Source organism: Schistocerca cancellata, chromosome 6 (assembly GCF_023864275.1).
Source record: "Schistocerca cancellata isolate TAMUIC-IGC-003103 chromosome 6, iqSchCanc2.1, whole genome shotgun sequence".
Classification (NCBI taxonomy): domain Eukaryota; kingdom Metazoa; phylum Arthropoda; class Insecta; order Orthoptera; family Acrididae; genus Schistocerca; species Schistocerca cancellata.
In genome coordinates this window covers 77,212,028-77,226,541 of record NC_064631.1, presented here as the reverse complement: position 1 = coordinate 77,226,541, position 14,514 = coordinate 77,212,028, and the positions used below count along the sequence as shown (strand labels likewise).

The 14,514-nt window shown below is 44.7% G+C and overlaps 1 protein-coding gene across 2 annotated transcripts in view; it reads left to right on the top strand.

Annotated features, from left to right (window-relative positions):
- LOC126191573 (cytochrome P450 6k1-like) overlaps positions 1 to 14,514 on the top strand; it is an 83,038-nt gene that overhangs the window by 44,453 nt on the left and 24,071 nt on the right. For both annotated transcript variants that reach the window (XM_049932500.1, XM_049932501.1), the window contains exon 5: positions 6,537 to 6,736. In XM_049932500.1, the coding sequence (XP_049788457.1) occupies positions 6,537 to 6,736 (200 nt within the window). The remainder of the gene's footprint in view (positions 1 to 6,536; positions 6,737 to 14,514) is intronic.

Below are 14,514 nucleotides of genomic sequence, written 5' to 3'. Positions count from 1 at the left end.
CGTTGATTGCTACATTATTCCTTCATATAGTTCGACCTTCCTCGGCACTTTCCACTTCCCACTCACAACATCCAGTCCCTACTTCCTCTCATTCCTAACTATCTTCAACTGCTCTGCTTGACGTTATCTCCAGGCGTGCATCTCCGATGACGATCATTTTTAATGATTTGCACATATTGCTACACATGGTTTTACATTATTTAATGGTTTCAATAATTTCGTTTTCTTAGTGGTACTATCTCCTAAGCAAACTACTACATTGTCTGGGGCTTAAGTCACAGTTCATTGACGTATTACTTTGCACGCACAGTGTTTTAAGTTTCTGACACTGGATGAAACGGAAGCTGACCATGGAAGTTGCTGTGTACGGGCTGTACATCAGATAAACGAGCAATCCTTCTCGCAGCAATGGTGGATCGACGGTCTGACGTCGAAGGTCAGATCGCTGGCCCCACGGATCTCTTTGCCTCTGCAGGCCACGTGATCACATATACAGGGCTATTACAAATGATTGAAGCGATTTCATAAATTCACTGTAGCTCCATTCATTGACATATGGTCACGACAAACTACAGATACGTAGAAAAACTCATAAAGTTTTGTTCGGCTGAAGCCGCACTTCAGGTTTCTGCCGTCAGAGCACTCGAGAGCGCAGTGAGACAAAATGGCGACAGGAGCCGAGAAAGCATATGTCGTGCTTGAAATGCACTCACATCAGTCAGTCATAACAGTGCAACGACACTTCAGGACGAAGTTCAACAAAGATCCACCAACTGCTAACTCCATTCGGCGATGGTATGCGCAGTTTAAAGCTTCTGGATGCGTCTGTGAGGGGAAATCAACGGGTCGGCCTGCAGTGAGCGAAGAAACGGTTGAACGCGTGCGGGCAAGTTTCACGCGTAGCCCGCGGAAAATTGGCTCATGCCACAACTGGAGACCGACAGCGCCGACTTCATCTTTCAACAGGATGGTGCCCCACCGCACTTCCATCATGATGTTCGGCATTTCTTAAACAAGAGATTGGAAAACCGATGGATCGGTCGTGGTGGAGATCACGATCAGCAATTCATGTCATGGCCTCCACGCTCTCCCGACTTAACCCCATGCGATTTCTTTCTGTGGGGTTATGTGAAAGATTCAGTGTTTAAACCTCCTCTACCAAGAAAAGTGCCAGAACAGCGAGCTCGCATCAACGATGCTTTCGAACTCATTGATGGGGACATGCTGCGCCGAGTGTGGGAGGAACTTGATTATCGGCTTGATGTCTGCCGAATCACTAAAGGGGCACATATCGAACATTTGTGAATGCCTAAAAAAACTTTTTGAGTTTTTGTATGTGTGTGCAAAGAATTGTGAAAATATCTCAAATAATAAAGTTATTGTAGAGCTGTGAAATCGCTTCAATCATTTGTAATAACCCTGTAGCTCCTCCAATATCTCTATACCGCCTGGCTATTTAGGGTGACGCAAAGCCACTCCAATGCATCTTCCGCCAAGCTTTGAGCCTGCACCCGAGTTCTTCAATCAGTGTCGCGATCGGAACCTCCTCTACGTACGACTTCGTGCCACACAAGCCGTCACCAACCAAGGTAGCCGGCTCTGCTGCCTGCGTTCCCCATCACCTGGACTTCGACCAGGAACTTGGAGTCGGCCATCGACCTTCACTGCGCTATTTTCTTCTTCCTCTACTGGCTGTTCTACAGTGTGGGCTAGTGTTACTTGGATTCACATAATTGCTCCACGTACTTTTCCGATTACGCGCTGTTTACGTATTTATAGACTCATCGAACTTCCTAGCTCGGCCCAACTTCGGTAACCACATAGTTTCTACATCTACATCTACATGGGTACTCTGCAAATCACATTCAAGTGCCTGACAGAGGGTTCATCGAACCAGCTTCACAATTCTCTATTATTCCAATCTCGTATAGCTGCAGAAAGAATGGACACCTATATCTTTCCGTAAGAGCTCTGATTTCCCTTATTTTATCGTGCTGATCGTTCTTCCCATGTAGGTCGGTGTCAAAAAAATATTTTCGCATTCGGAGGAGAAAGTTGGTGATTGGATTTCGTGAGAAGATTCCGTCGCAACAAAAAACGCCTTTCTTTTAATGATTTCCAACTCAAATCCTGTATCATTTCTGTGACACTCTCTCCCATACATGCTGCCTTTCTTTTAAGTTTTATGATGTAATTCGTCAGTCCTATCTGGTAAGGATCCCAACCGCGCAGGACGGACAAAAGTAGTGTAGGCAATCTCCTTAGTAAGTCTGTTAATTTTTTAAGTGTCCTGCCAATAAAACGCAGTCTTAGCTTTCCCCACTACATTTTCTGTGTGTTCCTTCCAATTTAAGTTGTTCGTTATTGTAATTACTAGGTATTTAGTTGAATTTACGGCTTTTGGATTAGACTCATTTATCGTGTAACCGAAGTTTAACGAGTTCCTTTCAGCACTCATGTGGATGACCTCACACATTTCGTTATTTAGGGTCAACTGCCACTTTTAGCACTATTCAAATATCTTTTTGAAATCGTTTTGCAGTTTGTTTTAATCTTCTGATGACTTCATCAGTCGATAAACAACAGCGTTATCTGCAATCAACCGAAGACGGCTGCTCAGATTGTCTCCAAAATCGTTTATATAGATAAGGAACAGCAAAGGGCCTATAACACTACCTCGCGGAACGCCAGAAATCACTTGTTTTACTCGATGACTTTCCGTCAGTTACTATGAACTGTGACCTTTCTGACAGGAAGTCGCATAACTGGGACGATATTCCATAAACACGCAATTTCACTACGAGTTTCGGAAATTAGTCCCATAATCCCATAACATTTATGTCAGAAACTACTGTAAGAAAAAGCGACTTTCTAGGAATTGACACAGGAAACCACACTACAGAATGCGCGTGTTTAGGCCTGATATCAAGGGTTATTAGAGTGCAGTCTGAATTTATAAGTTGAAGTGTTCACTCGGTAAACCTAAATTAAACAGCGACCCACCAATTTACGGGATCAGCCGACATGATTTTTGTCCACGGACCATCAAATGGAACCTTTAGAGAAATTTACACGTCGTATCGTGCCGTGTACCAGAGCTTCACACTCTTCTGCAAAACGTTTGCGTAGCGGAAACAAAGAAATTGGTGCAAAGAACGAGGACAACAAATGGTTAAAAATGGCACTCAGCACTATGGGACTCAACTTCTGAGGTCATTAGTCCCCTAGAACTTAGAACTAGTTAAACCTAAATAACCCAAGGACATCACACAGATCCATGCCCGAGGCAGGATTCGAACCTGCAACCGTAGCGGTCTCGCGGTTCCAGACTGCAGCGCCTAGAACCGCACGCCCACTTCGGCCGGCTGGAAAGCAAATGATAGGGACTCCCGTCACGGAAAAAATCAATGTGTACTGGCCTGAGTGTGGATGTTACAATTACCACTCAGAAGGAATTTTGTATTTAAACATTTACACATTACACAAACCCATCTCCCCAATTAGTAACCACGCCCTCCACGGATTGTGATAGTGTTGCTTTTGGGCTTTGCGCAACAGCGCACCTAGTTGACATCCTTAGTACACGTGTGTCAGTATTGTCGTACATAGCAAAAACCAACGAAGCGATTAATTTTTGCAATCTTTTAAATACTGTGGCATTTAAGAAGACCATCTAGGACAGAATAATGTAACTTTCGTAATATTTTTTCGTGAATATGATTATTCAGAAACATGATTATTCATTTGGATACTCAACTGAAGTCCTATCGGATAGGATAGCGAATGAAGAAAACGACTTTACAGACGATAAATCGATTGTAGGACAAGTGTCAGTGACGCAAACAGTACTCCTCCAAGAGAAACTAGCAGTTTTAGTGACAATGATCCTTCACAAAAGAAGAAATCGAATACTGAAACTTCCTGGCAGATTAAAACTGTGTGCTGGACCGAGACACGAACTCGGGATCTTTGCCTTTCCCGGGCAAGTGCTCTACCAACTGAGCTACCCAAGCACGACTAACGCCCCGTCCTCACAGCTTTACTTCCGCCAGTACCTCGTCTCCTACCTTCCAAACTTTACAGAAGCTCTCCTGCGAACCATGCAGGACTAGCACTCCTGAAAGAAAGGGTATTGCGGAGACATGGCTTAGCCACAGCCTAGGGGATGTTTCCAGAATGAGATTTTCACTCTGCAGCAGAGTGTGCGCAGATATGTAACTTCCTGGCAGATTAAAACTGTGTGCCGGACCGAGACTCGAACTCGGGACCTTTGCCTTTCCTGGGCAAGTGCTCTACCAACTGCCTACCCAAGTACGACTCACGCCCCGTCCTCACCGCTTTACTTCCGCCAGTACCTCGTCTCCTACCTTCCAAACTTTACAGAAGCTCTCCTGCAAACCATGCAGGACTAGCACTCCTGACACAAAGGATATTGCGGAGACATGGCTTATCCACAGCCTAGGGGATGTTTCCAGAATGAGATTTTCACTCTGCAGCGGAGTGTGCGCTGATATGAAACTTCCTGGCAGATTAGGGACGTTTACCTTTCGCGGGCAAGTGCTCTACCAACTGAGCTACCCAAGCACGACTCACGCCCCGTCCTCACAGCTTTACTTCCGCCAGTACCTCGTCTCCTACATTCCAAACTTTACAAAGCTCTCCTTAGAAACATGCAGGACTAGCACTCCTGAAAGAAAGGATATTGCGGAGACATGGCTTAGCCACAGCCTAGGGGATGTTTCCAGAATGAGATTTTCTCTCTGCAGCGGAGTGTGCGCTGATATGAATCTTCCTGGCAGATTAAAACTGTGTGCCGGACCGAGACGCGAACTCGGGAACTGAGCTACCCAAGCACGATTCACGTCCCGTCCTCACAGCTTTACTTCCGCCAGTACCTCGTCTCCTACCTTCCATACTTTACAGAAGCTCTCCTGCGAACCATGCAGGACTAGCACTCCTGAAAGAAAGGATATTGCGGAGACATGGCTTAGCCACAGCCTAGGGGATGTTTCGAGAATGAGATTTTCACTCTGCAGCGGAGTGTGCTCTGATATGAAACTTCCTGGCAGATGGCTTAACCATGTCTCCGCAATATCCTTTCTTTCAGGAGTGCTAGTCCTGCATGGTTCGCAGGAGGGCTTCTGTAAAGTTTGGAAGGTAGGAGACGAGGTACTGGCGGAAGTAAAGCTGTGAGGACGGGGCGTGAGTCGTGCTTGGGTAGCTAAGGTGGTAGAGCACTTGCCCGCGAAAGGCAAAGGTCCCGAGTTTGAGTCTCGGTCCGCCACACAGTTTTAATCTGCCAGGAAATTTCATATCAGCGCACACTCAGCTGCAGAGTGAAAATCTCTTTCTAAGTCCAATACTGTCAGTATTTAAAAAAAAATTTCGAAATAACATTTTGAATGTGTTTATAATCATTAACACACGTCTCCTCGTTAAGTTGTGACGTGCATCTCATTATTGACGAGACATCCAAGCCTATCAAACATCAAAATAATGTTTGATGATGTGGAGAAAAAATGTCGTATGAACATCCATTTCCAGGAAATCAAAGAACAAGTGATAAAATAACACATGCCACCCCAAATTTGGCATATCAATGAATGAAATAAAATGTTTCCATAATAAGCGCCTGAAATTTTGGACAATACAAACAGCAAGAGAAACTGGGCGCACGAACTTTAAATGTTCTGATCTTTTCAAAGCACGTCTCACGAAAAAAAAATCATAAAGTGCCGTAGACACGTCACTGCTTCCGTGACAACGAGAGATGTACAGGAAGACCATGATATTCGCCAGCCTAGGACCTATTTTCCCGAAGAAGTAGACAAGAGAACAGCACATTTTCATATACAGCCACACTGCATTTTGAAGACTGATCGAAGTCGATTTAATTGTCAACTAAAATTTTGTATTTGTGGAGATCCACAGCCTCCAGATGTTTAATAAACGTAAACATGGTCCGTAGCAGACTGTAACGTGATTTTTATTTAATCTTGGTTTTTGTATTGGCCAAACTTGCAGGTGCCTGCAATGGACACATTTTATATCATTTCTTGCGATGCATGCAGACAATAAGCGGTTTTACAAGTGCGTGACAATGACAAGTAGTCGAAATTAGAACGACTAAATAAAAATCACGTTATAGCCTACTACGGACCGTGTTTACATTTATCAATTATGAACTACCTTCTATTATGACAGTATCTAAGAAAAAGGGGAAAAATAAACAGTTGCCAAACTCCAATCTGCACATGATACATCTCATAGTCATACAATAGATACTGGACTTCCAATGAGTGAATAAGTAACCAAAAACTGTGTATTTGTCTTTAGGAAAACGTTTCTACACTCCTCGTTGACCTCGGCATGCTAGAAGGTTTATTGTGACTAGAACGACACCATGTCTTTTTCATTGGCCGTAATACATAATATGTGTGAAATGTTAGAACAGTAATCTCCTTCCATAGTGAAAAGAGGCAACTATTTTTAGGAGTGCTTGCGTTAACATCAAATAATTGTTACTTTTTTTGTAGGATAAAAGGAGGATTTACGGCTGTCAGCAAATATTTCCGAAAAATGGTTGCAGACACCGTTGCTTACAGAGAGAAGAATAACTACAGAAGGAAAGACTTCATGGATCTCCTTATTCAGCTAAAAAACAAAGGATATGTCGACCCTGACAAAGGAGAGACAGTGGAGAACGGGCATCAGAAAGGCATCGGCACTCCTGAGAGTAAGTCCTCCTTCTTCTTCTTGCTGTTTAGGTACACTCACAGTGCCCGCTCTCTTTGATGGCACATTGACGTAATTACCTTAGAGAGGAGTTGTCTTATTCACCATGAGCCTACAAATCATATAATTCCTCACTCTATGTTCTAATTTTGATGTATTGCGTCAGGGGGACAAAGTGCTAGCTTTAACTTGAGTAAGAATTGTTCTGATCACGTTCTCTGTTGGGTTTCTGACTGCATCACATGCTAGTAATGAGTAGCTCTATATGTACAACTGGAAAATGCTGCCTACTAGATAAACTGCTCCGTATTGTTGTATTTATATTCTTGACTTTGAATATAACCAAAAATATAATATGCATAACCAAAAATAATTTCTTATGGGTTGGCATTTTCTTCCACTCAGTTCTTGATATGATGGGCCTGTCTAGTGTTTGGCTTAACATATGTAGGGAACCTAAAACTACACACAGACTACCCAGAATACCGTTCCCACTATCGAGAATGGGTGGTTAGTTTTGACACGGTGTCGCTCACTTATAAGTCCAAACAATTTCAGGCACTGGATTGTTGTTCTAAAAGCGAACTGTGAAACGTACTGTTCTTATTGCGACGGAACAACTCTTATTCTCTGCAGCCAGAAATGAGCCTACGAACAGTATGAGGAGGAAAGTACGGCTGTTAGCTGATGAGGCTTTAGTGTACGGGAAAGTGAGCAGCTACAGGATACAGGAAGTGCTGGAGAGGATTTCTGTTTGGTGTGAGGATTCGCAACTTGCCCTTAAGGTCGGACAAAGTGAGTTAAGACAAATGGATAGGAAAGACAATCCTGTAACGTTAGAAAACTGTATTTGGTGCTCTCCGACATGGCATTGTTGTGTCGATTAAATATTTAGACATAGTATTGAAAATCGACATGAAGTGGAACGAGCATGTAAGACAGATTGTAAGGAAGGTGAACGGTCGACTTCGGTTTATTTTGGCTGCCTCAAGAACGATTCTACTGCCACTAACACACATCTCGCGTAAGTAGCACGAACACCAGATAGGTGAAATCAGGGTTCGTTTGGAAGCATATAGACAGTCGATTTCCCCCCGTACCTTCCGCCATGCACCGTATGCTGGCTTGAGGAGTATAAACGCAAATATGGATGTAAGACAAACTGTAGTCACTAAACAAGTTTTTACTCGTACTGGAATTAGTATTTAATTTTTCATCTGATGTGTACCTGCATGATGCAGTCTTCCTTCAGATTCCTTAATTTCTGACCCTGAGAAGTATAACCTTGTTCATCCCCTCCTGAGATCGTGCAGAACCATACAACATAGCGGTGATAATATGTGGGTTCTTAATCTAACAAGCTTAACTTAGCGTCTAAGTAAAATTTTTTATTTGCTAATAAGGTCTTGGCTTACAGTTAACGCTCATGGGGATTCTATCCACTTAGTGCCTTGTTCTCTCACAAATTTACGGTTTAACATTATAGGTAATTTCCCAGTACATAACATAAAGACAGCCAATGGCAGGCACCTTTGACTTTCCGTGCTCGCATACGCGTTATCCGCCGTCTTGCTCGGTACATATCCGCGTGCCACAGTAAGTTCCAACGTAGCGTCCGCGGCTAACCGACCGCTTTCCACAAAGTGGGACCGGGGCTGTTCCTCAGCTAAGTAACGTAGCCTGACATGGTACCGCGGTACTTAAGCTTTTTGTGTTTGACCGTGCCTTATTCTGGGATGCATTAGTTTATTTTATGCTTCTGAAGAAGGCTACACTACTTTAGCTGAAACCAAGGTAAAGACCCGTAACATTTCGCAACTGAGGCGGATTTTTGATATAATAATGACGTAAGGTTCCTGATGACCACCCTTTGCGCCATGTTCCAGTGTACCACAATTTAATTCCCCACCTTTTCACCACATTTCATGTAGGGACAGCACGTGATATTGTCGGTGGTGATCTGTTCATCAGATGAGGACGTTAAGCCAGGCAGCCCATTGCTGCTATTCGAGAGGACTGGGCTGTGTGTCGGCATTTGGTTTCACCGTCTCCCTTCTCTCATTATCATCTTCGCCCTCTCCCTTCTCTCATCATCATCTTCACCCTCTTTCTTCTCTCATTATCAGTTTTACCCTCTCCCTTCTCTCATCTTCACACTTTGCCTTCTCTCATTATCATCTTCACCCTGTTCCTTCTCTCATCATCATCTTCATCCTCTCTCTTCTCTCCTTATCATCTTCACCCTCTCCCTTCTCTCATTATGATCTTCACCCTCTCCCTTCTCTCATTATGATCTTCACCCTCTCCCTCTTCTCATCATCGTCTTCACTCTCCCTTTTTTTCATTATCACATATCACAAATGTGACACCATACTCTGCATGCACCCATTATAGTCTCCTACATCCTTGCTGGTCTAGTGATAAAGGTGTGCCTGGGAACTGAGAGGCTATGCATTTGGAACACAATTCGACTCTGGAAATTTCCTCTTTGCTTTCAACCTAGATTTCACTTATCAATGGTCTGAGGAGTCCCCAGGAAGAACACATGGTTCCATGTTAAATTGTCGCTCCCCTTGTGTTGGTATGATTTTATATTTACCTTTGGGCAAGTACATGACAGAGTTTCAAGCAGTTGCTCGCTACTGTCACAGCGGTGACACGTTCGTGTGGGCTTTGTGCCCAGAACGTAAGCTTTCTGCAAAATATTGATACTTTACATTAACTCCTACGTGCTAAATAATTTATGTTCAGAAAGTTCTTAGTGTTAATCAGAATGACAAGTTGTATAAAAAGTAAAATAACTGGTTATGATAAATGATTGGGTCCTTATGGATTAATTCAAAATGGCTCTGAGCACTATGCGACTTAACTTCTGAGGTCATCAGTCGCCTAGAACTTAGAACTAATTAAACCTAACTAACCTAAGGACATCACACACATCCATGCCCGAGGCAGGATTCGAACCTGCGACCGTAGCGGTCACGCGGTTCCAGACTGAAGCGCCTTTAACCGCACGGCCACACCGGCCGGCAATGGATTAATTACAGCCTAAACCAATGATCTGATCCTAACAAACTGACGATATATTTGTTTAATAAAACGTACAACAACGATATGGTGGTCCCACAATGTATCCTTATAAAGCATAAAATAAATAACGCTAATAAAATAAGTGCAGTTAAGATTACTGATAACGGAAATGAAGTGGTAACAAGTCCCCAGAGTTCAAATAATCATCTGCAGTGAACAACGTAGAAAGTCCCATGCCACTTAACTGTTCACTAATGGAACTGCAAATTCATAACTATTCAGAGTTCAGTGGTGCAGTTAAAATATCAGAATTCCCGTAAACAGTGGTATATTCTATAATGCTAATCTGTAGCAAGTCCAAAGCCAGCATATCACCAGACACTTGTGAGAGGTTACTGATCTAAATACTTGCAAATTGTAAGCTTAGCACCAAAATATTCCAGTTCTCTACGAAAGTTAAAGTATTCACATGGCCACCTAAAACCTAAAATTCACTGGTCTGAAACCACCCACAAAGATCTTCAATACAGAAGTTGCCTCTTCCACGCCTCTGAAAAGCAAGACAAGTGACAGTTCGTTCACCTTTTTGTGCTTCTTCTAAGCAAGCCGAAAGTACAAGAATAAACAAAATCAACAATAGAGAAGCACATAAAATATAAAGATTTTACAGATACAATGTATATGTTGAAAGAAACACCTCTCTCCTCCGGTGCACTTCAGACCACACACAGTATTCTAGGCATAATATTTGTGGCACAATTTAAGCATGAATTCTGAGGACATATGGTCAACATTAATAACAAATAAAACATTATACATAAAGAATGAACAGTAAGGATGGCATGGTCAATAGAAATGGCTCATTGTGCTCAATTGAATGATGCTATCAGAATTTAGGTACTTAGTGCCACTTTTACATCTTTGTTAGAGTCGAAGTGAATATTAAATTAATGATTCTTGATAACATATTTGGGATATAGCGATATAAATTCAGTCATCATGAAAAAAATCAGTCTCCATCGCAAAATGAAAGATAATTTATTAGTTGAGACTAATTTCAATCCACACAGATCGTCTTCAGACCATAAGACATCTACTATAATTAGTTATAGGTTCACTGAGTGGAGATGAACTGTATGACAGAATTCACATTTGTCATCTGGTATGGAGAAGATATATATACATTGAAATCTTTCAGCACGAGTTATCTTCTACTTTGCGATCTAGAGTGATTTTTTTCATTACAACAAATATTTAATCAACTAATAAAGGAATCACTTTATAAAATATATACATAATACGCATATATATACACGGGTGTCCAAAATTAGATCAACATACGAAAATTTTGCAAGGTTGCTTTCATTTTGGCACAGAACAGAATAAACAAGTGATCTTAATGTAGAAACAATACAATGAATTAGAACGTAAACAACTGCAACATGCATAATGGTGGACAAGAATTTCTTCGTTTCTTCCACCTTAACGGATTTGTACAAACATTCCAACAACTGGTTAATCTGCTCAGTATGGGGTTGACTCCCTTTGTCACCAAAAGAGGCCTGACAACGACGGGGTATGCTGCGAATGATGTCATCAGTCTCATGTTAAGGCAATACCGCCCATTCATCCTGCAGAGCTGCTCACAAATCTTGGAGAGTGGTCGGTGGATGCTGACGTGATGCGAAGCTTCACCCTAGCGCATCCGACACATGCTCTATGGGATTCAAACCGGGAGAGCGAGCAGGCCATCCCATGCATGCAATACCTTCCGTTCCCAGGAAAACGTCAATCACCTGTGCTCTATGAGGTCTAGCATTATCGTCCATCAATACGAAGTCTGGGCCTACACCACCTCGCAACAACTGTACATGTGGTACATGTGGTCCCAAGACCTCGTCGCGGTACCTGAGCCGATTCACCCATACAGTTTCATGAAGTGGCGTTCGAGTGGTCAACATAATCCTTTCTCACACCATTAAGGATTCTCCTCGGTATCGGTCTCTTTCCACAATGTTTGGATTCCGAAATCGTGTTTCACGTTCCCTACAGATGCAAATGCGTCGAGAATCACTCTAGAGACCAAATCGACTCAGGTGTGAGCAGAATATTGACAAACTGTTCGACCGTCCAGTTGGCGTATTGACGACTCCACTCTAGACACTCCCTTCTGTGAAGACGCATCAGAGGTACACAAGCAGAAGGTCTCCGGCGATAAACGCTATTCTTCCGAAACCTTCTGTACACTGCTTGTCTCAATACAACACGTCTAGTGGATGTTGCGAGGTGAGATGCCAGTTGCCGTGCAGTACTAAGGCGTTACCGTCGTGCCCTTACGACCTAATAAGGGTCCAATCTTTTGGCATCACACGTGTTCGGCCCTGTCCTGGTCTTGGAATGCTATTTCGGTCTCTATAAATTGTCTCCACATCCGAGAAACAGCAGAACAGTTCACATTAAGCCATTGGGTCACATCAGTTTGGAACTGTCCTGCTTCCATTCTTGTTAAGGACCATCGCAGGCCCTAACATGCGTGCAATATCTTCCGTTCCCAGGAATACGTCAATCACCCGTGCTCTATAAGGTCGAGCGTTATTGTCCATCAGTACGAAGTCTGAGCCCACAGCACCTTGCAACAACCGCAGATGAGGTCCCTAGATCTTGTCACGACGGATGACAGCAGTTTAATCTTGTTGATTCACCCGTACAATTTCATGAAGAGGAGTTCCAGTGGTAAACATAATCCCTGCCCACACCATTTGGGATCGTCGTCGATGTCGGTCTCTTCCCACAATGTCTGGATTCCAAAATCCTGTTCCACGTTTCCTCCAGATGCGAATCCATCGAAAATCACTTTCCAGACAAAATCAGGACTCATCTGCGAAAACAGCATTGGCCCATTGTTCGACTGCCCAGGTGGCATGTTGATGACTCCACTCTAGATGTTCCCTTCTGTGAAAACGCGTCAGAGGTAAACATACAACAGGTCTGCCGACAAAAGAGGCCACTCTGCCGAAACCTTGTGCACACCGTTTGACTCGGTACAACACAGCCAGTGGATGCTGCGAGCTCACATGCAAGTTGCCACACAGTACTAAGGCGGTACTGTCATGCCTTCACAGCCAAATGAAGTCACATGTGGTCGGCCCTGACCTGGTCTTCGGGATACAGCTTCGGTTTCTACACTCCTGGAAAGTGAAATAAGAACACCGTGAATTCATTGTCCCAGGAAGGGGAAACTTTATTGACACATTCCTGGGGTCAGATACATCACATGATCACACTGACAGAACCACAGGCGCATAGACACAGGCAACAGAGCATGCACAATGTCGGCACTAGTACAGTGTATATCCACCTTTCGCAGCAATGCAGGCTGCTATTCTCCCATGGAGACGATCGTAGAGATGCTGGATGTAGTCCTGTGGAACGGCTTGCCGTGCCATTTCCACCTGGCGCCTCAGTTGGACCAGCGTTCGTGCTGGACGTGTAGACCGCGTGAGACGACGCTTCATCCAGTCCCAAACATGCTCAATGGGGGACAGATCCGGAGATCTTGCTGGCCAGGGTAGTTGACTTACACCTTCTAGAGCACGTTGGGTGGCACGGGATACATGCGGACGTGCATTGTCCTGTTGGAACAGCAAGTTCCCTTGCCGGTCTAGGAATGGTAGAACGATGGGTTCGATGACGGTTTGGATGTACCGTGCACTATTCAGTGTCCCCTCGACGATCACCAGTGGTGTACGGCCAGTGTAGGAGATCGCTCCCCACACCATGATGCCGGGTGTTGGCCCTGTGTGCCTCGGTCGTATGCAGTCCTGATTGTGGCGCTCACCTGCACGGCGCCAAACACGCATACGACCATCATTGGCACCAAGGCAGAAGCGACTCTCATCGCTGAAGACGACACGTCTCCATTCGTCCCTCCATTCACGCCTGTCGCGACACCACTGGAGGCGGGCTGCACGATGTTGGGGCGTGAGCGGAAGACGGCCTAACGGTGTGCGGGACCGTAGCCCAGCTTCATGGAGACGGTTGCGAATGGTCCTCGCCGATACCCCAGGAGCAACAGCGTCCCTAATTTGCTGGGAAGTGGCGGTGCGGTCCCCTACGGCACTGCGTAGGATCCTACGGTCTTGGCGTGCATCCGTGCGTCGCTGCGGTCCGGTCTGAGGTCGACGGGCACGTGCACCTTCCGCCGACCACTGGCGACAACATCGATGTACTTTGGAGACCTCACGCCCCACGTGTTGAGCAATTCGGCGGTACGTCCACCCGGCCTCCCGCATGCCCACTATACGCCCTCACTCAAAGTCCGTCAACTGCACATACGGTTCACGTCCATGCTGTCGCGGCATGCTACCAGTGTTAAAGACTGCGATGGAGCTCCGTATGCCACGGCAAACTGGCTGACACTGACGGCGGCGGTGCACAAATGCTGCGCAGCTAGCGCCATTCGACGGTCAACACCGCGTTTCCTGGTGTGTCCGCTGTGCCTTGCGTGTGATCATTGCTTGTACAGCCCTCTCGCAGTGTCCGGAGCAAGTATGGTGGGTCTGACACACCGGTGTCAATGTGTTCTTTTTTCCATTTCCAGGAGTGTATAAACTATTGCCACATCCGAGAAGCAACAGAACGATTCACATCAAGCCATCGGCTGCCCTGCTTCCATTCTTTCTAAGGCTCTCCACGGCAGAGAGTTTCTCTGCAGAGAGTTTCTCTGCGCCATACTGTACCACCTCTGAC